This window comes from Moschus berezovskii, chromosome 10, assembly GCF_049115385.1.
Source record: "Moschus berezovskii isolate FMDL1 chromosome 10, NW_MosBer_1.0, whole genome shotgun sequence".
NCBI classification, from domain to species: domain Eukaryota; kingdom Metazoa; phylum Chordata; class Mammalia; order Artiodactyla; family Moschidae; genus Moschus; species Moschus berezovskii.
The window spans coordinates 45165027-45191022 of record NC_142469.1 but is presented as its reverse complement, the minus strand read 5'-3'; the positions used below and the strand labels follow the sequence as shown (position 1 = coordinate 45191022).

The 25996-nt window shown below is 38.6% G+C and overlaps 1 protein-coding gene across 6 annotated transcripts in view; it reads right to left on the bottom strand.

The window, feature by feature from the left end:
• Positions 1 to 25996, bottom strand: part of CDK19 (cyclin dependent kinase 19) — a 177833-nt gene that overhangs the window by 53767 nt on the left and 98070 nt on the right. For all 6 annotated transcript variants that reach the window (XM_055433865.2, XM_088840629.1, XM_055433868.2 and 3 more), the window contains 2 exons: positions 4165 to 4275; positions 910 to 1050 (listed from right to left, as the gene is read on the bottom strand). In XM_055433865.2, coding sequence (XP_055289840.2) covers positions 910 to 1050; positions 4165 to 4275 — 252 coding nt within the window. The remainder of the gene's footprint in view (positions 1 to 909; positions 1051 to 4164; positions 4276 to 25996) is intronic.

The window sequence follows — 25996 nt, the reverse complement described above, 5'->3', positions numbered from 1 at the left end:
TGCAATGAGAATCTCAGTTTAAAATTATGAGGTGAAATGCTTCTGTTCAAATGGTAAATGCAGCTCTGTACTGTCATTTGGCCCCAATTTAACTTAAATGCCATATCACGAGATGCTCAAGTCGGAAGACTAGGCCTAACTGACAAGGTAGCATTCCTTTCTATAATAAATACTTTTCCTCAATTAAAAGAACTGAGTTGACCTAGATTTATCCCTACTATATCCCTAGAATCTCCAAAAGCCTAAGCAAAATAAAACTTGCAATTATAAACTCAAGGGTATCACAGCACCCATATTTCTTAAGAACAAACAAAAGAATTTCGTCAACATAAACTAAAATGATAATGAAAAGATGTGTAACATATAATTTGATATTAATAAATTTTTGTTATATGTAGTATGCTGAGTAAAAAAGTAAAATCAAATATTTGAATTGTGGTTAATATGCCTAATAAGTATATTTCCCCTGTTAGATTTATTCATTTACTTAATTCTACTTACTGGATGCAATGTCATTATTTCAGTTTAGCTTTGAAAACAATAAGAACTCGGTCTTTAATTATTAACATTTTTACTAACAGTAAGCAAAATTATGAAAAATAAAATGGATTAAAAGGTATTTGTTTTACGTACAGCCATCCCATTAAGATTATGCAGGTCATTTGTTAAAAACCACATTGACATTTTACAGTTGTGTGTAAATGCAAGGAAAGAACATACACTAAAAGTTAATAATGGTAATCTTTTGATCATAGGCTTATAGGTGATTTTTATTTATTTCCTTCTTTTTGCTTACATGCATTTTCAAATTTTTCTATAATTAATGTTCATCATAACTGTACCAAGAAGAAAAGTTATCTTTATAAGGAGAGAAAAAAACATTGATCAGTTTAAAAAAAACATACTTACCAGATCTCTGTGAAGCACCCAATTTGCATGGAGGTAATGGATCCCGTCAAGAATCTGGTAAAGTAATGATTTAACCATAGATCTTGGCAACTGCATGGGCTTTTTATTTGCTTTTGATGCACGGTGAAACTTAATAATATGCTAAAAATTAGAAAATATATATTAGAGTAACATAGTCTTTGCCTGTGTCAACAAAACACAATACAGGCTGCAAAAAAGTTCTGTACATTTTAAGACTACTTATTAAAGGCCAATAATGACACAAAGAAAAATAAATAATAAGCTCAAATCAAAACAGAATCTATATTGAGGGTGAATGTGACATTATTAATGTGGTTGTTATGATGACTTACTGAAACCATTAAGATTTGCACTAAGTAAAACCAAGAAGTAAAAAGGGTTTATAATTTAAAACCTGCCTTAAAATAGCATTAATTGTATTCTCTACTGAGTTGGTGATGGACAGGGAGGCCTGGCGTGCTGTGATTCATGGGGTCGCAGAGAGTCGGACACGACTGAGCAACTGAACTGAACTGACAGAAAGAAAAGGGAAAAAAACTGCAAATCTTTACTGTTCTATGTATATTATCATATGTGAAATGAATCACCAGTTCAGGTTCGCTGCATGATACAGGATGCTCGTGGCTGGTGCACTGGGATGAATCAGAGAGGGATGGTATGGGGAGGGAGGTGGGAGGGGGGTTCAAGATGGGGAACACATGTACACCTGGGGTGGATTCATGTCAATGTATGGCAAAACCAATTCAATATTGTAAAGTTAAAAAAAAAAAAAAACTTTACTGCTTTATAAAATAAAGCCAGTACTTAGTGCATTTGGGTAACATTACTGACTGCACGTATATCAGAATTATTGGAAAGTTCCACCTTCTTTTGCCACATAATGAAACTAGGATACAGTCTTAGTTCTTCTGCTAAGTCGCTTCAGTCGTGTCCGACTCTGTGCGACCCCATAGATGGCAGCCCACCAGGCTCCGCCGTCCCTGGGATTCTCCAGGCAAGAACACTGGAGTGGGTTGCCATTTACTTCTCCAATGCATGAAAGTGAAAACTGAAAGTGAAGTCGCTTCAGTCGTGTCCGACTCTGTGCGACCCTATGGACTGCAGCCCACCAGGCTCCTCCGTCCATGGGATTTTCCAGGCAAGAGTACTGGAGTGGGCTGCCATTGGCTTCTCCATAGTCTTAACAGTGAATAGTAAATGGCAAATCACTAGACAAAAGCAGGAAGAGAAAAATGAGGAATTCAATCACATTGAAATAAATGTAACTGGATCATCATATCCAAATTTTTATGTACATGTTATATTGTGGGAAGGGAAGAAATTCCACCTGCTGCCTGCACTCCCACATCCACCTCCATCTCCATCCAACATCTGCCTAAAACATGCCAATATGGGTACTAGATATCCATGACAGAAGAGGTTCTTGTCGATATCTGCTATAAGGAAATTTTTTCCAAGGCCTATTAGTCTGTTAAAGTTATTCTTGAAAAGAGTTATAATTTATATAAATGACAAACCACATTCTATTGAATCAAAATTTAATTATCCGAAGTTTGAACTTACTGCCAAGTTTGAATTTGTTTTTTACTTTTGGGAGCGCCTGGGATAAAATGTTTTTTTTTTTTTTTTTTTGATAAAATGTTTATATGACTTGATTCCTAACTTTAAACATGTGAAATTAGAATTTTTGGCTTCTTTTATATATTGTTTTTAAAAATCCCTAATATTTCAATAAACTGTGGAAAATTCTGAAAGAGATGGGAATACCAGACCACCTGACCTGCTTCTTGAGAAACCTGTATGCAGGTTAGGAAGCAACAGTTAGAACTGAACATGGAACAACAGACTGCTTCCAAATAGGAAAAGGAGTACGTCAAGGTTGTATATTGTCACCCTGCTTATTTAACTTATATGCAGAGTACATCATGAGGAACACTGGGCTGGAAGAAGCACAAGCCGGAATCAAGACTGCTGGGAGAAATATCAATAACCTCAGATATGCAGATGACACTACCCTTATGGCAGAAAGTGAAGAGGAACTCAAAGGCCTCTAGATGAGAGTGAAAGAGGAGAGTGAAAAAGTTGGCTTGAAGCTTAACATTTAGAAAACAAAGATCATGGCATCTGGTCCCATCACTTCTTGGGAAATAGATGGAAAACCGGTGGAAACAGTGTCAGACTTTATTTTTTTGGGCTCCAAAATCACTGTGGATGCTGATTGCAGCCATGAAATTAAAAGACGCTTACTCCTTGGAAGGAAAGTTATGACCAGCCTAGATAGCATATTAAAAAGCAGAGACATTACTTTGCCAACCAAGGTCCGTCTAGTCAAGGCTATGGTTTTTCCCGTGGTCATGGATGGATGTGAGAGTTGGACTGTGAAGAAAGCTGATCACTGAAGAATTGATGCTTTTGAACTGTGGTGCTGGAGAAGACTCTTGAGAGTCCCTTGGACTGCAAGGAGATCCAACCAGTCCATTCTAAAGGAGATCAATCGTGGGTGTTCATTGGAAGGACTGATGCTAAAGCTGAAACTCCAATACTTTGGCCACCTCATGCGACGAGTTGACTCACTGGAAAAGACTCTGATGCTGGGAGGGATTGGGGGCGGGAGGAGACGGGGACAACAGAGAATGAGATGGCTGGATGGCATCACCGACTCGATGGACATGAGTTTGAGTGAAGTCTGGGAGTTGGTAATGGACAGGGAGGCCTGGTGTGCTGTGATTCATGGGGTCACAAAGAGTCAGACACAACTGAGCGCCTGAACTGAACTGACTGAACTGAATATTTGCAGACCTGTACATATTTGTTTGGTGGAGTGAATTTTAAATGCAAAATGCTGCAATAGAGGACCTTCACTTAGAGAGGAAAACTATTCACAAGCACATAACTGTTAAATATGAACAGTTAAATATGTGTGCAGTGCAAAAGAAAGTAATTTCCCTAGAGCATATTAGGAAACAGTCATTAATTACCTAAAACTACAATCTCCCACTCAGGAACATTTTTTGAAGTGAAATTTCTGAATGTGACAAATACTATAAAACAGGATGTTAATGTTTATAGCTCTAATTCTTTTAAATCAAAATTTACCTTTAGTATATTTATTTTGAAACAATAGTCAACAGAGCAAGTTTTCCTTTCTGTATATTAGCAGTATGGAGCACATACATTTATTCTTCATACCTATATAAAATTATTATCCTAAAGATAAAGTAAGTTTAGACTTACCCATAAATCATGTTCTGCATAATCAAACAGCAGCCACACTTTCCTGTCACTGTGAGAAAGGAACACCTTCTGCAGGGCGATCACATTAGGGTGCTTCAATTCTCGCAAAAGCTGAAGATAAGAGGAAGAGAAGGGTCACTATTCTGTCAGCAGAGGATAATGCACTTCCCATAACTTCAAAATGAAATTTTTAAAAATTTAGAGAATCCAGAAAACTAGCATTAAAAAAAAAAGCAACACCACCACCCAAATACCACAACTTAGAGATAAACTCTGTCCACATCTTGGTACATCTCTTTCCAATCCTTTCCCTGTAATGCGTATGTCTGGAAAACAGGATCCTTTTACCTGGTAAGATGTAAAATAGTAAACAAAAGTAATACCATATTGCTAAATAATGAAGTGTATTTTGGCATGTGTGTAATTTTTTTTTTTAACTAGAGGAAAGGCTTCTAGGGAAGCAGGAATACTGTTTATATCCACTCCAGCAAAGTATGTGCTCAATTTGACAAAAGGCGGATGCTGGGAGGGATTAGGGGCAGGAGGAGAAGGGGACAACAGAGAATGAGATGGCTGGATGGCATCACCGACTCGATGGACATGAGTTTGAGTGAACTCCGGGAGTTGGTGATGGACAGGGAGGCCTGGCGTGCTGTGATTCACGGGGTCGCAAAGAGTCAGACAGGACTGAGCGACTGAACTGAACTAACTTACCCATGCCTAGAGCATGAGACAGGTTTTTCAGAAGAGTAGTGAGCATAAGAGAATGACTCTCAAACCTACTGATAAAACTGGTAAAGAAAAGAGGTCCTATAAACAGAGAAAAGACTAGGCCTTTCACAAAGCAGAAGCCTCAAGCTGGACTCTGATCATAAGAAGGAAAGATAGAAAATATCAGCAAGTGAAAACTTAGTTCTTGGCCCATAACAGGCAGTTGCTTGATAAAATAGCAACAATAACATTAGCTGTTCAAGATGAAAGTCTTCTAAATATGCCCACCTCACACCATCCTTAACCAGAGTTCAGACTTAATAGGTATAAACACACTCAATTTGTTAAATACTTCAAATGTATTAAATGTAAAGCTTTTAAATGTAAACCTCCATGGAAAATACAGAAAGGAAGAGGGGACAAAGCTTCTACTGAATAATTTCTATGTGCAAGGTGATTGTATGTACCTGTTTTTTCTCTCACTTAATCCTTCCAAAAACCCTCTTATGCACACAGAAGCTCGGGTTCTGTGTAAAAAAATAACTTGACCAAAGTCAAACATTAGAAAGAGAAGAGGTTCGGGTTTAAATAGTTCTGCCTGATTCCAAAGTCCATGCTTTTTCCAGTTCAGCTAAAGTATCTGTCATCTGTTCCCACAATGTAGAAGGGAAGACAAACATACAAACAGATCAACGAGGCAGAGAAAAATATTAAATTAGAAAGTTTGACTTTATTAAACGTCTACCCAGAATATGTCCTCTTTCCTGCCTGCAGGGGAAGGAAAGATAAAACTCACTTCTGCACCTAAACAAAGCTCCCAAAACACCAAACACTGGCACAGACCACTGAACCCTGGACTCCACTTGTCTGGGAGAGGGCATGTCACATGTAGCAGTATTTAATCAACACCTCTAAAAATTATGTTTTCTTGTGACTACAAATTACTGATCTCTCTACAGTGAATCCACCTTAAGTTCCATGTTTAAACGTTATTTTGAATAGGTAATACATCTACACAGTTCAAAAATCAAATGTACGTTAAAGGAAACATATTGAAATGCCTCATCAGCACTCCTTCCCCCAGTGACCACAGGCTGGCCTCCCTCCTAGAAGTATCGGTATTTAGTTGCTTGGTTAGTCTTCCAACTATTTATGCAAATGAAAGCAAGTATGAATATTTACACAAAAGATAGCATTATTATTATTTTTTACTTTCTTGTAAATCTTTCATTATCCAGCACAGTATTAGTTTATAGGAACCTGTCTGATTCTTTCTTACAACTCCAAGGTATTTCCAGGTCACTTTTTCATGGTAAAATATGCATAAAGTTTACCATTTTAACTGTTTGTAAATGTGTGGTTCAGTGGCATGAAGGACACTGTGTTCAGGAACCACCACTCTACCCCTTCTCTAGAACCTTTTCATCATCACAAACTGGAACTCCATCCCATTACACAGTATCTCCCACTCCCATGTCCTCCCATTCTGCTTTCTGTCTCTAGAAATTTGACGACACCAAGTACTTCCTATAAGCGCAGTTGTTCAATATTTGTTCTTTTGTGTCTGGCTTCTTTCACTTCACGTGTCTTCAAGATTCATCCATGTTGTATGGATGTATCCATGTAGGAAAGAATTCCCTTTCTTTTTAAGGGTACATATTAATAATATTTCATTGTATGCATACACCACATTTGCTTATTCATTCATCCCTCCTATCATTCTATGGACATTTGGGTTGATTTCACCTTTAGTTATTATGAATAACACTGCCTTGAAGACTGATGTACAAACATCTATTTGAGTCCTTGCTTTCAATTTTTTAAATATACTCAAAAAGTAGAATTGCTGGATCCTATAGTAATTTTATATTTGATTTTTTTTTTTTTGAGCAATTTCCATTCAGGTTACCTTTTCTATGAAATACAGGAGGAAAGAGGGTAAAGTTTGCAACACCATGCATTTACTAGAAAATTTCCCCTAATCCCCAAAACTGCACTGTATAGCAATATACACTTGCAATTTCTGCATACCTATTATACTTTTTTCTACTTTCCGGTCTTTTTTTTTTTTTGGCAGGGGGCATGTGACATGGTATTTGGGATCTTAGTTCCCCTAACTGAGGATTGAACCCATAACCCCTGCAATGAAAGTGTGCAGTCCTAAACACTGTACCACCAGAGAATTCCAACACTACAGGTCTTTATAAATCACTAAATACCAATGTGAAGGCAAGCTGAGACTAAGAAATAGCAAACTATGTTTGTTTTATTCCCTCTCCTAATTCATTTTTCACTCTACAATCAGAATGGTGTTTCAAAATACAGACTACAAGCATTAAAAAAAAAGAAGGAAATTTTGCCATTTTCAGCAATGTGGATGGACTTGGAGGGCATTATGCTAAGTGAAATAAGCCAGAGAAAGACAAATACTGTATGCATCACTTATATGTGGAATCTAAAAAATACAACAAACTAGTGAACATAACAAAAAGAAGCAGACTCACAGATAAAGAGAACAAACTAGCAGTAGCCAATGGAGGGGGCGGGCAATATAGGGATACGGGATTAAGAGGCACAAGTTATTAGGTGCAAAATAAGCTACAAGGATGTATTGTACAACATGGAGGATGCAGCCAAAATTTTATAATGACTATAAATGGAGTATAACCTTTTAAAATTGTGAATCACTATACTGTACACTGGTAACCTATATAATACTGTATGTCAGCTATACAGCAATAAAAAAAAAATACAAAACTGATCATCTCTGTCACTAGGGACAGAACTGAGAAATTAAAGCAAGTGATAAGGCAAAGGCCAAATAATGAGGAGGCTTGTAGGCCACGCAGAAGTGTCACCAGTGAGATTCTCCAGAATCACTAGAAACATGCCGGGTGCAGTGGGTAAGGGGAGAAGCCAGCTGATACAAAAGGTACCATACTGTGACTTTCTTCTGTGCATGTCTGATGGCTGGGCCACTGAACAAGCAACTTTGAGGGTGACGGAGTTTAGGATGACTCAGATATGACTTTACCGAATCATGTGTACTTGATATATAGCTGTATTGATATACTTTTATATTGTATTAACTTTACATCTGCCTCCCCTGGTAGACCATAAGCACCTTGAGGGCAAAGACAATTTTATCTCTACAGGAACTAGCACAAGGTTTTTCCCGTGGTCATGTATGGATGTGAGAGTTGGACTGTGAAGAAGGCTGATCGCCGAAGAATTGATGCTTTTGAACTGTGGTGCTGGAGAAGACTCTTGAGAGTCCCTTGGACTGCAAGGAGATCCAACCAGTCCATTCTAAAGGAGATCAATCCTGGGTGTTCATTGGAAGGACTGATGCTAAAGCTGAAACTCCAATACTTTGGCCACCTCATGCGACGAGTTGACTCACTGGAAAGGACTCTGATGCTGGGAGCGATTGGGGGTAGGAGGAGACGGGGAAGACAGAGAATGAGGTGGCTGGATGGCATCACCAACTCGATGGACATGAGTTTGAGTGAACTCCGGGAGTTGGTGATAGACAGGGAGGCCTGGCGTGCTGTGGTTCATGGGGTCGCTAAGAGTCGGACACGACTGAGCGACTGAACTGAACTGAACTGATGGCATGTAGGAAGAGTTTTTCTAAGTGATCTCATCCAGTTTAGAGGTTTTAAATGTCACCTATACACATTAACTCCCAAATGTTTATTTCTAGTCAACACATACTCCCTGAAGTTCAGCTATGTACGTATATCTAAAATGCCTCAACATCTCTACTTGAACGTATGAAAATCACACTGAGGTTGTCATCTCCGCCTCCCCTGCCCTCTACCCCAACTGCTCTTCCCCAGCCGCAGTTAACAGCAACTCCATCATTCCAATTCCCCAGCAAAAGTTCTCAGTCCTCAGTATTCTCCTCAGGTCTTTTCTGGTCCTTCTATTTAAAAGTATAACCACCCCTCTGCTTCTTTATTTTTCTGCAAAGTATTATCACTATTGAAAATAGTATATAGTTCTATATCCCTTAGGTATAATTCTAGAGAGCTGAGAAAACCAAAAGTTTTCTAGTAACTCGGGTAGGAAAAAAAATTTTACACTTCAATGGAAAAAATGCATTGTCAGAGGTACATTCTTTCAGGCTATCTGATTCTGATGCTATGGCAGCTATTGTACAACTCTGTACATTATAGATAACTGATGATAATGCAGGATAATTCTTGCTTATCTACATTCACTCTCCCATTGTGGAAGATGCTAAAGTTACCTTAAATTGGACATCATTTTAATATTTAATAAACACAAATGTGTTTATCCTATAGACTCTTCTTTGCGTGCTCAGTCACTTCAGTTATGTCTGAGGCTCTGTGACTCTATGGACTGTAACCCGCCAGGCTCCTCTGTCCATGGGATTCCCCAGGCAAGAATACTGGAGTGGTTGCCATTTCCCCCTCCAGGGGATCTTCCTAACCCAGGGATTGAACCCACATCTCTTATGTCTCCTGCATTGGCAGGCAGGTTCTTTACCACTAGCACTACCTGGGAAGCCCATAGATTCTTCTTTGAATGGGTTATAGTATCTACTAGGTTCATTCATTTAATAAGTTAAATAAAATTTTTTAAATGTGCTCATTTTATATCTGGATCACAGTCATAATTTTATCTATTTTGAAAATTATCCTTTAATATTCATTTTACAGAAGTATCTCATTGGCGGTAACATGAAGCTGCTATAGTCTTTATTTATCCAACTGAGTGTGAATGTTCATAAATACGAAAAAGAAACTACTATATTTGATTGGTGCATCAGAATTCCCCCTGGGTATTAGGTAATATATAATGTGTGTATACACACACCACACACACCATATTATCTTTCTAAAATTAAAAAAAAACCTATTGAAAATACATCTGTTCCCAAGGCTTCATTTAAGGAGTAGAGGACCTGCTGCTGCTGCTAAGTCACTTCAGTCGTGTCCGACTCTATGTGACCCCATAGACGGAAGCCCACCAGGCTCCCCCGTTCCTGGGATTCTCCAGGCAAGAACACTAGAGTCGGTTGCCATTTCCTTCTCCAGTAGAGGACCTGCTGCTGCTGCTGCTAAGTCACTTCAGTCGTGTCCGACTCTGTGTGACCCCATAGACGGCAGCCCACCAGGCTCCCCCGTCCCTGGGATTCTCCAGGCAAGAACACTGGAGTGGGTTGCCATTTCCTTCTCCAGTAGAGGACCTAGGTATTGTTTATTTATTTTATATTATTTATTGTGTGTCTCTCTCCATTAACATACAGGCTCCAAGAAGGCAAAGTTTCTGCTGGTTTTCTATTCCTAGTGCTTAATATAGTCATTAGTACATAGTAGGTACTCAATAAATATTTGTCAAAAGAATTAAATCTACTTAATTTACCAGATTCTTACAAAAGTCAACCAGTAAGTAGCTTGGAATGTTATACAACATTGCTATCTTTTCAAAAGGCATTTTGAATGATTTTGTCTTTTTAATAAGTTGACTAGACTATGTCTAACGTAGTTCTTCTAGGGACTCAAACTTTCCACAAGCTACATTTACTTTAGGCTTAAAAAGGAATTGTTCTCTCAATTAGCACCCACTCTTAGCAAAAGTATAAGGGTGCTGGCTTGATGTAAAGAACAGAAACATAGCTCTTAATGGCTCAGGGAGAGATATTTAACCTGATACAGAACTGGAAAAGCAAAGGGGTACTATGAGAGTATTCCTTAAAAGGGCTGTGAATGCAATAAATGCTACAAAATCCTGAAGAAAATGATACAAAGGAACAGGGAACAAAAGGAGACACTTGAGGAACTGAAACAGGTTGATCAAATCAGTTATTACTTTCAAGGCTAGCAAAAAATAAATATGCTACAAATGCTACTCAAGTGCACTATCTACTGTAAAAACAAACAAACAAAAACAGTAAACAACACAAATGGCCAATACTAAGAAAACTGATAAGAAAATTATGGTATATCCATATTCCACAGTCACAAATATATATGTCAACAGTTTTAAAATACGTGAAAAAGGACTTATGCTATAATAATGTGATGTGATATAAAAAGGCTATGGGGTGATCATTTTGCAACATACAGAAACATCAAATTACCATGGTGTGCTCCTGGAACACAGATAGTGTTGTAGGTCAAATATACTTCCATTAAAAAAAAAAATTCAAGAAAGGAAACAATATGTTTCCCCACCCCCAACCAGGCAAGCTGGAACAAAATTTCCCATTTCTTTGCCTTCATCAGATCTAAATGTCATCTTTTATTCAGGGAGAAGGTGAAGGGGAGCCCAAAATGTGACACTTTGGCATAAGAATGAGTCCACAGTGAAGGCATCTATGGTTCAACAGATGGAGAAAGAAGGCTTCCTGGAGGTTCCCTTATCTCACTAAAAGTAGACACTAAGAACTGAGGACTGCCATAAATCCCCTCTCCCAGGGAAGTTTTATGACCATGAAAAAGACAGAAAGTCGGCACTGCATTGAACCAGCACAAACAAACTATGCTAAAACAGCCCTTATCTTCCATTGGTTTCCCCTATATATTTACCTTCCCACACTGAGCAGCCCCTCAAAGTCTTAAACCCTTTCCTTTGTCTTGTCATGTCTCTACAATTAATTGCTCTTTGCTAAAAATGGCATACCAGGTCTCAGGCCTATCCATTTCTTGGCATTTTCACTTCTAGGAAAGCCCCTGTGTCACACAAAGCTCAAAATCAAATAAAATTTGTATGCTTTTCTATTAAAAAATAAAATATGCAACATATAAAATACATTTATAAAAGAGGAAATATACCACAACATTAATATAATTATCTCTGGATAGTGAATAATGTGATTTTTTTCTTTCTGCCTATTTTTCTACAAGATGGCTGGATGGCATCACCGACTCTGTGGACATGAGTTTGAGTGAACTCCGGGAGTTGGTGATGGACAGGGAGGCCTGGCATGCTGTGATTCGTGGGGTCGCGGAGAGTCGGATACAACTGAGCGACTGAACTGAACTGAACCTTTATATTTTACACACACACACACAAACAGCTCCTTCTCTCCAGAATTCTACCTGCTAAGATAAGATACTATCATGCAAGCTAAGCTTCTTATACACTTGATCTGAGAAGGGATAAAAGAAAGGAGATGCTTGTACCTGTACTTCCCCAAATTCTTGGCAATATCAGATTTTACCAATGAACGTTAATCTCTTGTCACATAGATATTTGTTCAACATGACATCATACAACTATAAATATGCTTTAATCACATAAAAAGCAGTTTAGCATAGCATGATTTTCCTGTGAAAATCCCACACTAAGTGATAACATCTCCTGTGCCAGAGAGATGTTACAGAGCACTAACATGATCCCAAAGCAGCCTCAATGAAGAACGTGCAGTGGGCATGCCAAGACTTTATTTGATCCCCCTTCTGTGCGGGCATCTTAGTGACTGTAAAAAGTGTCTACTTTTCACTGTCCTAAACAATCTAAAGCTATAATCCTAAACTTTTTTCTCCAAAGCACTATTTAGAATCCTGACTCCATTTGGGGAGCCTTGTGCTAGACTAACAATTACAGAATCCATTTGTATTTTTATCCACATATCTTTCTTCCTCTTTCATCTGTACTTTCTTTTCTCTAAGTCTCTGATGCCCCCAGGGCTTCCAGATTCCTTTTTCAGGGTATCTAAATGGGCAGGGTCCTCTTATACTTCAATAACTCACTTATCTCAAAGTAACTCCAATTTTTTATTCTTATTTGATCTGTTATAAGTAACAGTATGATTCATTTGACCATTGATCTTTATTTTTAGAAAACTTTATTTTAGAAAGCATTCACTGAGTGTATCTTTTTTTAAAGCGTGTAACCCTTCCCTCTCTGTAAAAAAAAAAAAAGAGAAGAAGATAAAAGAGGAAACAAACTTTACGGCAAATAGGAGATTCACCTAACTTCAAAATGCCCTAGCACCCCTAAACTGAAATTTAAAAATTAGCGTTTTGAAACCTGACACTTTCACACCTGTGGCAACCTTCTCAGAAGGACTCCACAAGCACACAGAAACATTACAACCTTCCAGCAGGTGGCACTCACACTCTGAAGAGGGGTCTAGAAAACAGTACACCAGCCCTGGTTCAAGGTGGCCCTAAATTTTTTTTGCTTTCTTTTATTCTATTGACACTGCTTAGTTACTTGTCATAAGCTTCTAGGAGGTCAATGGTCCCCATCACCACCCAACGCAAGTTAATAGTGAGATAGCAGGTATAACGCAAAGAGTACAGATTTTAGAATTCAGAGACCTGAGTTTGAGCCCTGCCCATAGCTGTATGACATAAAGCAAGTTGCTTAATCCCTCGGAGCCTCATGGAGGAATAAAAATATCTACTGACAAACATATAGTTTCTGTAAGGATTAAATGAATATACATTAACTATATAACACAATGCTTGAAAAATATTAAATACTTGGCAAATTACAGTTGTTACTCTTACACCAACCACTCCTGGCAAGGATGTTATGAGGACTGAATGAGATGATACATGTACCACGCATGGCATGCAACAAGTTCATGATAAGCAATAGTTGTTATTATTGTACATAAGTGAGAAAGGCTAAGCACTTCAGGCAGTCAGAGATACTTGTTTGCAAGAGAGATGCTGCGACGGGGAATGCCATCACACCACCTCCTGCCATCACATCTCCTGCCCAAAGTGCCTGAGGCTCCAGTAGATTCTATAATAACAGTATAGTTATAAAGTCATTTCACTTTACACTTTGCAACAATCTAGTTTCCTTTTCTCTGACTTTAAGTACTTGGTCTGAAAAAGAGACTTGAAACCAAGTGAGGGCTGTAGTAAATAAGAAGTTTACATTCTGTGACTATGATCACATATATGTTCTTTTAAAAGTGTGAATGTTTAACCTTTTATGCAATGTATTCCATGAGAAAATGGAATACACTTCTTATAAATCAACAGCATTCTGAATATATGAACTTAAAATATCAAAAAAAAGATGCAATTCAAAATAGTTTATAAAGTAAGATCTCAATTATCTGGAATTCTCAGGAGCATTCTGTTTCACTGAGGGATTATCTGAAAATCTTTTCTTGCTTCAATGATCTTTGCCAAAAACGTTCCCTACCTTCACAATTATCAAAACGAAATTTATCTTTGACTTCAGGCATATTTTTAATGTCTTAGGGTTTCAATAAATATGAACAAATGTGTACCTCCTCATTTATCCTTTTATTCTCCTTGAAATATAATGAGAAAAAACAAATTAACTTAAAACTCCTTATTTAGATCCTGCCTTAAAAAGGAAAAAAGAATTTTCTTATTCTCCTCTGTCTCTAGTCCTCTTCTTCTTCTTCTCTTCTATTCTGCAGTCTCTTTTGACATCCTACCCATGAGTCTGAGGTTTAGCCACGACTCCTATGGAGAATCCCAAATTTCAATCTTTACCCCTCATCTCACCCTTAAACTCACACTACTCTCCAACCGTGCATTCATAAATCCACACGGAAATCCCACTGTACCTCAAAAACCACAGATCCAAAACTGAACATCACTTGCTCACCTCTGCCTCTTAGTGGGTCCACTATTCTCGGATTCACATCAGTATGTTCCAATCACCAAGGCAAGCAAAACCTTAAAACCAATCAGCGTTCAAGTGCTGTACATGACATCTTTTAAATATCACTCAGGAATTCTCACCTTGACAATCAAAATAAACCCTTAACTGGTATTTACACATGTGCTCTTGTCTCTGTCTGGACAGATTTTTCCTATCTTCTTTGCCTGATTAACCCCCTACTGGCATTTTAGAAAGGACTGGTTTATCACTGCCTCTAAAAAGCCTTCCCTGAAACTCCTAATTTCACTGGTTACCTTTCCTGTGTTCCTTTCATACTGTATATCTCTGAACATGACATTAATTAAATTAGGACATTATTAGTTTAATTACTGAGCCCCCCGCCAGTAGACTACATGGTTCTTTGCTGTTGTTCAATTGCTCAGTTGTGTCTGAATCTTTGCAACCCCATGGACTGCAGCACACCAGGCTTCCCTGTCGTTCACCATCTCCCAGAACTTGATCAAATTCATGTCCGTTGAGTTGGTGATGCCATCCAACCATCTCGTCCTCTGTTGTCCCCTTCTCCTCCTGCCTTCAATCTTTCCCAGCATCAGGGTCTTTTCCAATGAGTCACCTCTTTGCATCAGGTGGCCAAAGTGTTGGAGTTTCAGCATTAGTCCTTCCAGTGAATATTCAGGGTTGATTTCCTTTAGGATTGACTGGTTTGATAGAACTGGTATGGTTCTAGTATGTAGGAACTATCTTCCATCTCTACATATCCCCTTGTCAACAAACAAGACACAGGGTAGGTATTCAACAAATGCTGGCTGAATTAACTGAGTGAGGACCTGTCGCTTATCTCCTCATGCACCGACATGCATATCACCTACTACATCCCATGCATTGAAATCAAAATATCTTCCTAAAATAAGAAGTCTAATAATGTTAACTCTCCATCCTAAAATCTTAAATGGCTCCAAAGGTTAAACCTGTAAATAAAACATTTAAGACTATCTACAGCAAAGGCTGGAGTAGGAAATGACAACCCACTCCAGTATTCTTGCCTAGAGAATCCCATAGATTGAGGAACTGGGTGGGCTGCAGTCCACAGGGTCGCAAAGAGTCGGACAGAACTGAAGTGACTTAGAATGCACGCATGCATGCCAAAGCCTAAATCTATTTTTCTTATAAATAATTTATTGATGGGCGGAGAACCTGAGATTCAAGATAAAACTGAATTGTAAAGATTCTAACCAAAGATGAGACAGGTAGATAAGATCCAGGTTAGGAACAGTGAGCTTTGCCCTAATAAAGGGGGTGTCATAACTGACATATGCTGTGGCCTTCACCTTCAGAATACTCCCTATACAATCATGAACAGGTTCCCAAGGTCTCCACTGCACATAATTCTGCCCATTACCTATCATCTCCCATAAAACCTTGCCCTGGGAGGTGGAGATGAAGCAAAAACATGTTGGAAAACACCCAGCAGGTAGCAATGACGTTTAAAAGTCACAGTTCATTAGTAAATATTTAAGTGCCCAGCAAATTTCAGGCACAGGAAGCCTCTGTTAAGCCTCTGTTAATGGCTTAAAAGAGACAAACAGGTTAAGAGATTAATCAAATTTTAAAACTATAATCATGAGGAGGCTGTTAAGAAAAATACAGAATAGGCATACACGCAGACATGACCTAGTCTGGAAAATCAGAGAAGGTACTCCCAATGAAGTATGCTTGTTGGAAAGAGAGAACTGAGAATGACAGAGATTCAACCAGCAAGAAGAGTGGACTAACAGATATTCTCATCATGCCATGAATACGCTGAATCTAAGAACTCCTTTACTATTCATCTTCTAGGAGCAAGTGTCAAAAGAAATCCCTCTATATTCTAAATCTGCCATGGCAGACTTCGATGATCTATAATAGAGTTCAGCTCTCTTCTTTGCAGATGAATATTTATAAAGCCACTTACAACATAGGACCTGGGCACAAAGTAGGCACTCAACAAGTTCTGTTGAATAAGAAAATGAAAGCAATAGTACAATAATTGATTTCCAACATGATGGTTACAATGACATTTATTCCACATTGAGAGAATACTGTTTTCAAAAATGCCATTATACTTTTATCAACAAGAAAATTTTCAAACAAAATTAGGTAAGAATGTTCAAGAAATTTCATAAGCCTAAAAAATAACTTGAAATTGGTAATTAATTAACTCAGCAAAATAAAGTAGTAGTAGTTTTATCAAGTTTTATCTTAGATAAACCTTATGTACTCTCAAGTTACCTGGTATTACCTCTAACTCATATTTTTATAACTTACGTTTCTAAAAATGTACAGTTTCCACTTTCTTTAGTAAAACCAGGCAACCAAGTAGCTCTGGCATTCATCTATTCTCCTCCCACCCCCAGGTCCTAGATGGTGCTTGACTGAGGATGTGTAGAGAGAAGGAAGGACTTTTGCTTTCTGAAGGAACTTATCTAATAATGCATGTTAGATATTCCACTTCTCACAATGACAGGCATTATCAGTGGTCAGACAATCTACCCCAGATCTTTCAAAAAAATGTACTAACACAATTCATAGGTACGGGTTTGATTAAGTATTATTGGCTAAATTACCAGTACCAATAATTCAACATATTTCATATCACTGTGCTTCTAGAGAAGATAAAAGTAGTGCAGTCAAGGCTCAAATAAATTAACCATTTATAGTTCCTGAAGATCTCACAGGAATTTTAACAACAGTAATAAGGAAAGATACTAAATGATCTGACAAAATATAATGGAAATGTCCCCTACATTGTTTCCATTAAATGGAAAAACTACTTCCTTCCAACTCTGCTAAGAAATCTTTATATGCATTATGGGAAAACACTGAGGGGGATGAGTTTCCACAATGAAATAAATTATTTCTTTAATATTAACGGTCTATTAGATTTAATTAATAAATTCTATTTCTTTTGGGTGTAACTTTAATTTTTTAAAAGAGCCACAATATGACTGACATGTATGGTTTTTATGAAAATATGTTAAACAATGATTAGGAAAAAACTAGAAATCACTATAATAGTTAAAATAGTTTACAATATTATCATTTTCCATAATTTTGTGTTTAGCAGAGCACATATACAAAAAGGACAAATTAATCTTAAAGTAAGCTTTCTTGGAATGACTTTGCAGCTTTTGAAATTTTAAGGCTGCTTACAATGAATACATAAAATGTCAAAATTACTAGACTGTCCTCTTTGAAACATTCTTTTCCAACATAAGTTCTGATCACACTCCTCAATAAACTTAAACATCTACTTTAGGGAAGGCTCCTTTTAAATAAAATCCACAGGGAAAAGGTGGATTAATCTGACTATAAAACTATCTTGTACAGAAAACATACTCTAAACAAAGGCTAACAACAAACTTGGAAAATATCACTAAATTGTAAGCCACTAGGGGACTAATTTGCTCGATTTAACGAGCTTATGAAAAATCATTAAGAAAAAAAGGAAAACCCTTCAACACTGGGTACAGAATTTGAATAGACATTTCACAAAAGTAGATAAAAAATTAAATAACAGACTTTTAAAAATGCTATCTCAGAATTTTACAGTGATGACAGAAGATCAAATAAATAGCTGAGATACAACTACAACATGTACAATAATCATGAAGGCATGTATTTTAAGCTGTGTTTTTTTTGGTGCCAAAGGATGTGTTTTTTCTGGTTGCAATCTATTGCCCAATCGCCAGTTTGATAAGGGCAGATAACTACAAAATGACAAGCCAGGACCAGGAACATAGTCTGGTACCTAAATTAAATACTTTGGCCACCTCATGTGACGAGTTGACTCACTGGAAAAGACTCTGATGCTGGGAAGAATTGGGGGCAGGAGGAGACGGGGACGACAGAGAATGAGATGGCTGGATGGCATCACCGACTCTGTGGACATGAGTTTGAGTGAACTCCGGGAGTTGGTGATGGACAGGGAGGCCTGGCGTGCTGTGATTCATGGGGTAGCGGAGAGTCGGACACGACTGAGCGACTGAAATGAACTGAACTGAAAGGACTGCAAGTGAAGAGGAACTAAAAAGCCTCTTGATGACAGCAAAAGAGACACAGATGTATAGAACAGTCTTTGGGACTCTGTGGGAGAGGGTGAGGGTGGGATGATTTGGGAGAATGGCATTGAAACATGTATGTTGTCATATGTGAAACAAATCACCAGTTCAGGGTCGATGCATGTTACAGGATGCTCGGGGCTGGCGTGCGGGGATGACCCAGAGGGAGGATAAAGGGAAGAGGGAGGTGGGAGGGAGGTTCGGGAGGGGGAATTCATGTACATCCGGGGCGAATTCATGTCAATGTATGGCAAAACCAACCAATATAATATTGTAAAATAATTTGCCTCCAATAAAAAATAAATAAATTTTAAAAAAAAATAAAAAGCCTCTTGATGAAAGTGAAAGAGCAGAGTGAAAAAGTTGGCTTAAGGCTCAACATTCAGAAAACAAAGATCATGGCATCTGGTCCCATCACTTCATGGGAAATAGATGGGGAAACAGTGGAAACAGTGTCAGACTTTATATTTTGGGTCTCCAAAATCACAGCAGATGGTGATTGCAGCCATGAAATTAAAAGACGCGTACTCCTTGGAAGGAAAGTTATGACCAACCTAGATAGCATATTAAAAAGCAGAGACATTACTTTGCCAAACAAGGTCCATATAGTCAAGGCTATGGTTTTTCCAGTGGTCATGTATGGATGTGAGAGTTGGACGATGAAGAAAGCTGAGTGCCGAAGAATTGATGCTTTTGAACTGTGGTGTTGGAGAAGACTCTTGAGAGTCCCTTGGACTGCAAGATCCAACCAGTCCATTCTAAAGGAGATCAGTCCTGGGTATTCATTGGAAGGACTGATGCTAAAGCTGAATTTCCAATATTTTGGTCACCTCATGCGAAGAGCTGACTCATTGGAAAAGACTTTGATGCTGGGAGAGACTGGGGGCAGGAGGATTGAGGCCTGGCATGCTGCGATTCACGGGGCCACAAAGAGTCAGACATGACTGAGTGACTGAACTGAACTGACTGAACTGAAAGGATTGCAGGGGAATGAAATCAAAAGACTGTGTTTTCACTTATGGTTCAGTTCAGTTCACTTCACTTCAGTCGCTCAGTGGTGTCCGACTCTTTGCGAGCCCGTGAATCACAGCACGCCTGTCCATCACCAACTCCCGGAGTTCACTCAAACTCATGTCCATCGAGTCGGTGATGCCATCCAGCCATCTCATTCTCTGTCGTCCCCTTCTCCTCCTGCCCCCAATCCCTCCCAGCATCACAGTCTTTTCCAGTGAGTCAACTCACCACATGAGGTGGCCAAAGTATTGCAGTTTCAGCTTTAGCATCAGTCCTTCCAATGAACACCCAGGATCGATCTCCTTCAGAATGGACTGGTTGGATCTCCTTGCAGTCCAAGGGTCTCTCAAGAGTCTTCTCCAACACCACAGTTCAAAAGCATCAATTCTTCGGTGCTCAGCTTTCTTCATCGTCCAACTCTCACATCCATACATGACCACGGGAAAAACCACAGCCTTGACTAGACGGACCTTGGTTGGCAAAGTAATGTCTCTGCTTTTTAATATACTGTCTAGGTTGGTCATAACTTTCCTTCCAAGGAGTAAGCGTCTTTTAATTTCATGGCTGCAATCAGCATCAGCAGTGATTTTGGAGCCCAAAAAAATAAAGTCTGACACTGTTTCCCCATCTATTTCCCATGAAGTGATGGGACCAGATGCCATGATCTTTGTTTTCAGAATGTTCAGCTTCAAACCAATCTTTTCACTCTCCTCTTTCACTTTCATCAAGAGGCTTTTTAGTTCTAAAGGGGAAAGGTATGGGGGAAGATAAATTAGGCGTTTGGGATTAACACACACACACTACTATAAACAAAATAGATAATCAATAAGAACCTACTGTATAGCACAGGGAACTCTACTCAATATTCTGTAATAACCTAAATGGGAAAAGAATCCGAAAAAGAATGGATACACGTATATGTATAACTGAATCACTTTGCTATACACTTGAAACTAACACAAATTGTAAATCAACTCTACTCCAATATAAAATAAAAATTTTTAAAAAAAGACTGTTTTCACTAACATGGCAACCACCTCAGGTATTTTGTGCAGCCAGAGCATCCACAGAAAGCTTGCTTTTTAATTTTACTAACTTTAATTTACTACTTACCTTCCATTATCTTTTTCTCCCTTTTATCCACCCCCCATCCTCCACTACCCTTGCCAGCTTTCTACTTCCTTTATTCCTTCCCATTCATTAAGGACTTTATTATTAAAAATCTCATGCTCTTCCAAAATCCTATGGCAGGTATATGTACAACTCATTTGGATTTTAATGAATGACCTCTTGTATTACTTATATTTTTATGCATATCCTAATTTTTTCAGTTTAACATTTTTATATATAGATACATACTTATATTACTTGATAAAGGTATGGTCATTGCATATATACATATAGTCAATATCAGTAATTCCTTTTAGATATAGTTTTAGTTCTCATATAATCTGCAAGTCAAAAGTTGTCCAGGGCATAGGTTCCATGACTGAATAAATTTAAGTAATTTACCTATGCCCCAGAAGTGTGGCATCATGGTCAAGGCTGATGCTGGAAGTGATGAGGCCAATAGATCTAAAAGAGAGAAGGATGGAGGATAGTACCTGACACTGGTAACCGCAATAAGGATAGTGAGGTGATGGGTAGAAAGAAGGCAGGACAGATAATCAGTAGCATTTAGGAACTGATAGGCTGAAGGCAAATGATCCATGATGCTATAAGCAACTGAATAGCTAAATAGCACAAATTTAAGAAAAAGCATTAGAGCTCTGAGGTGTAGAAAAAAGTTGACTTTAGAATCTGACCTAATGAATCTGAGATGTTCATAGGGCATATTGATGGTGGTCTTGGATATGAATCTGGAAGTCAGGAGAGAATGCTCAGTTGGAAGCAGAAAAAAAAAAAATGGGCATTATCAGCATAGAGATGAAACTGCTAGGAAATGTTTTCATGAAAAGATGAGAAGGTTGATTAGCAGAGAGCTATTTTGAGGGGAGAAAAAAAGAAAAAAAAAATTTAAGGAACTGCAAAAGAGATATTTAAGAGAAAGAGGATCACACAAAGACTCAAAATATGTGCTCAAGAAGTAGAAGCTGCCTTCTCCCAGGAGAGAAAACCCAAGGGGAATTTCCTTTCTCTAAGAAGGGAAAACAGATCATGATTTCAACTGTTGAGAGAAATGTCTATTGATTTGTCAACCTCTATCAGAGGTATTCAGGAAGCTTAAAAGGAACAGTTTTCTCCACTGAAACTATAAATTCCATGAGGACAGATATCATGCTTGTCTTCTGTTATTTACTGCAAGGAGAAGAACAATGCCAATCATGTGGTAGGCAATCCGTACTTTTTGAACCAAGGTGAAAGGCAGAAACACAGCCAGATAACAATAAAAGCCAGGCTGCCCTTGACTGTCAGCGCTGAGGAGAAACCACTTGGCGATGAATAGAGGGGCACGAGTGGCTCAGAGAGGCGGTTTTATATGTTTTGCTGATACAACAGGCAAGACTTCGACATTTTTTAAATATGGAGACAGAAAAATTCATAGGAAAGGAATGCTCAGAAGATCACTTACGACCCTTTCTAGAATTATTTGCTAACATTATTGGCGAGCCACTCCAGTACTCTTGCCTAGAAAATCCCATGGATGGAGGAGCCTGGTGGGCTCAGTCCGTGGGGTCGCTAAGGGTCGGACACGACTGAGCGACTTCACTTTCACTTTTCACTTTCACACATTGGAGAAGGAAATGGCAACCCACTCCAGTGTTCTTGCCTGGAGAATCCCGGGGACGGGGGACCCTGGTGGGCTTCTGTCTATGGGGTCACACAGAGTCGGACACGACTGAAGTGACGCAGCAGCAGCAGCAGCAACATTAGCCCAAATGAATATGTAACTGGTTGAAGATTTGATATTTTGAAAAGAGTAGGAAAAAAACAAATCAAGCAACATAGGATTATGATACAGAACAGAGTGGCCTCCTTAATAGCAAGTCAGTATGGCAAAATCAACTATTAAACCCCGATATCTTTTTCCAACTTCTTTCCCTTCCTTAACTTAAACCTACAAATTCTTTAAAGGTGTGCCTGTAACAGGGACAACAAGACCTTGTGAAAGTCATTGGTTGGTAAGGCTGAGGTGGTGAGGAGGGGGAAGAGCTAATACAATAGGGAAGGAAGAAGAAGGCGCTGAAAGATCCTTCAGGAAGGGTGTTCTCAAGTCAGGAACTATGAACATAGTCTCAGTTATCAGCGTAGTGATGTGGTAAGATCCACTCACATAAAAAACAAAAAACATGATCTCACATGAACTCCCATGGTTCAGAACACCTCAATTCTAAATCTATATCATCTGTTAAATGTATTTGAGTACTTTCTAAAAAAGATCTGATCAAACAAAATAATGCTACTTTGTCACCAGTTTCTCTTATCCTGAAAATATTCCTGAAAATATCAGCACTGAAGCTCCTGGACAGTCCTGATACTCCTGCTTTCTCACTGGCTGGCCTCTCGCTTGCATTCTACCTCAGGCCACACCAAACCACCCCTAGGCTACCTGATGCACCACGCTGCCTCATACATTCACTCCAGAAAGTAATCCACCCCAATCTGCAAATGCTCAGACACTCAGCTTCAAGATTTATTAATAGCTCAAGCATCGTGTCCTTTCTGAAGCCTTTTCCTGATAGCCCCTTTTTATCTTTCTCTGCCCACCACCCACCCTCTCTCAACATACAACTGAGCACTCTTCATTAGTACCTAAAGAACCAAAACAAGACAGAGTCTCTTATAAGGAGATAAAGTGAAGTTGATCAACCTAAGTTGATCAACTGTAAATAAAAAGGAAACCTGACTTACAGGAATTTATAGCCCCTATTAGAAATCAATGGAGGACACCAGCCAATTCCCAAGTGCCAAGTCTGTACTAAGTCTTTCACGCCATCCCTGGACTTTCTTGTTCACATGACTCAGCCAACCATCCAAAGTCAAAAAAGAAAACCACTAGGCAACGAATCAACTGAAAAAGCCAAAAACTTCCACATTTATCCCAAAAAATTCCTTAGTCTGTGAGCAACTCAGAACTCATTGCTCCCATAGCCTTGAGTTTCCCAGTTTACAAGTTGAAGCCTCACAATAAACTCATCTTTCTGCTTTGTTTTATTGAGTGTGCAGACTTTGGTTTTTGACATACCCTACTACTCTCGGTTATCTCTGTGATACCACTTATACCATCTCACTGTTTTACAGAATCCAATCAGACACTGTTCTAGGCTGGAATCCTCCTTTTTCATTCATCTTATTCCCCAGAGCCTAGGACAGAACTTGACATATAACGTGAACTCTAAGCAAGTGAAGTATAAAAGACTACTTGCCAAAATTTTTGTAAACACAAAATTCAAGACTATCCACCAAAGCAACACCCTAACTAGATATCTATTGCTTTGCCAACAATCTACCATTAGAGATACTGAATTTGGGCCCTAGAAATAAGCAATTACAAAACAGAAACATTTCCAAATAGAAATAAATGTACATTTTTTGCTTTGATTATGAAGAATACAAGTTAAAACATAACTCAGTGTATACTATGTTTCTTCCCAGATTTAAATGTGATTAAAACTATAATTCTATGTGCAGGAATGTGTTTTAATTATATTACTATATTTCCATCGGCCATAATTTTACAGATTTTCTATAGCCACGAAAATGGTTGTTACAGTTCTAAAAAGAGTGACGAAACCTATAACTCACAAATCTTTCAGTCACATACCATAAGTCATTCCTGCTTAGCTGGTATGTCTTATGTTAATGACATAGAAAGTTTGAAACATTTTTAAATTGTAAAGGTAATATACGGTCAATTACAAGATTTGAATCAGAAGACACAGAAAAGCACAAAGAAGAAAATACTAATCCCCTGTAATCCTATCAAAGACAACTTGGTAATACTGTGACATGTACCTCCTGAACTTTCTCCTGTGCACATCACGTGAGATAATAATAGCAACCACTATGACCATGGAAAAGCTGCCATTTACTATGACCTTATCACAGAATTACACAGGAACCAAGCTAAGCAATTCAGCCACTTTACTTCATTTAATCTTTAAGAGAATCCAATGAGATAGGTACTATTCCTCTCTTTCACAGTAGAAAAATGAAGGAGGCTTGGGATTTCCCTGGTGGTCCAGTGGCTAAGACTCCACACTCCCAAAGCAGGGGGCCCATGTTCGATCCCTGGTCAGGGAACCAGATCCCACATGTCACAAGAATGAATTCACAGGCCACAGCAAAGAGTTCACATGCCCCAAGGAAGATCAAAGATCCCACATGCCTCAACTAAGACCTGGCACAGCCAAATAAATATTACACATAAAAACCCTAAAGAGGCTCAGAGGGTTAAGCAACTTACACAAAGTCACAAAGGTAATAAATGGCAGAGTAAGTATTAAGATAAACCTTTTGATGCCTAGGTTCCAGATCCTATCTAGGGACATGTGTATGTAACACATACACATATTATTTTCAAATATGTACACCAAAATATAGGAACACACTAACCACAGTTTTGTAACCAACTTTTTTCCACCTAACATATTAGAAACAACTTTTCTGTCAATAAATGTCTGTCTATATCAGCATTATTAATAGCTACACAGTTGTCCACTATCTGGTTATCAAATAGACTGCTTTAAATTGAACATTTGTGTTACTCCAATACAAGCTTTTTAATATTATAAATAATGCTATGATAAATAGTTTGTACACTTGTCTAATTAACTCCTTAAGACAAAAAGAACCAAAAGAGAAAAGCTCTTTTTAAGGCTTTTAGTACTTATTCAGTTCCTAACTACAGTTCAAGTGCTCAAAAGTCCTACAACTAGTGGTTACCGTATTGGGCAGCACATATATTTAACATTTCCCTTCCCTGGTGGCTCAGAGGTTAAAGCCTTTGCCTGGAATGCAGGAGACCCGGGTTCGATCCCTGGGTTGGGAAGATCCCCTGGAGAAGGAAATGGCAACCCACTCCAGTACTCTTGGAGAATCCCATGGAGGGAGGAGCCTGGTGGGCTATAGTCCATGGGGTCGCAAAGAGTCGGACACGACTGAGTGACTTCACTTTTACTGCAAAGAGTTCCACTTGACAGCGCTAGTCTAGATTGTTCTAGATCATGAAGATCATTGTTCCACCTCTTAACGTGAAATTGGTTGGGGTAGGAAGCCCCTCTACACCTACTCACTCTTGAGGACCACCCTCCACTGTGACTTTTGCACTGATCCTATAGCTGCGGCACATGGATGGGTCTAGAGTGTCAGGTCCCTCCTTCTGCAGCCTCCCCCAGGCTAGCACATCGAGATTTACCTACTGACATCACTGTTCCTATTCTTGTCTCTAGCCCTATCTCCCAGCCTGAACA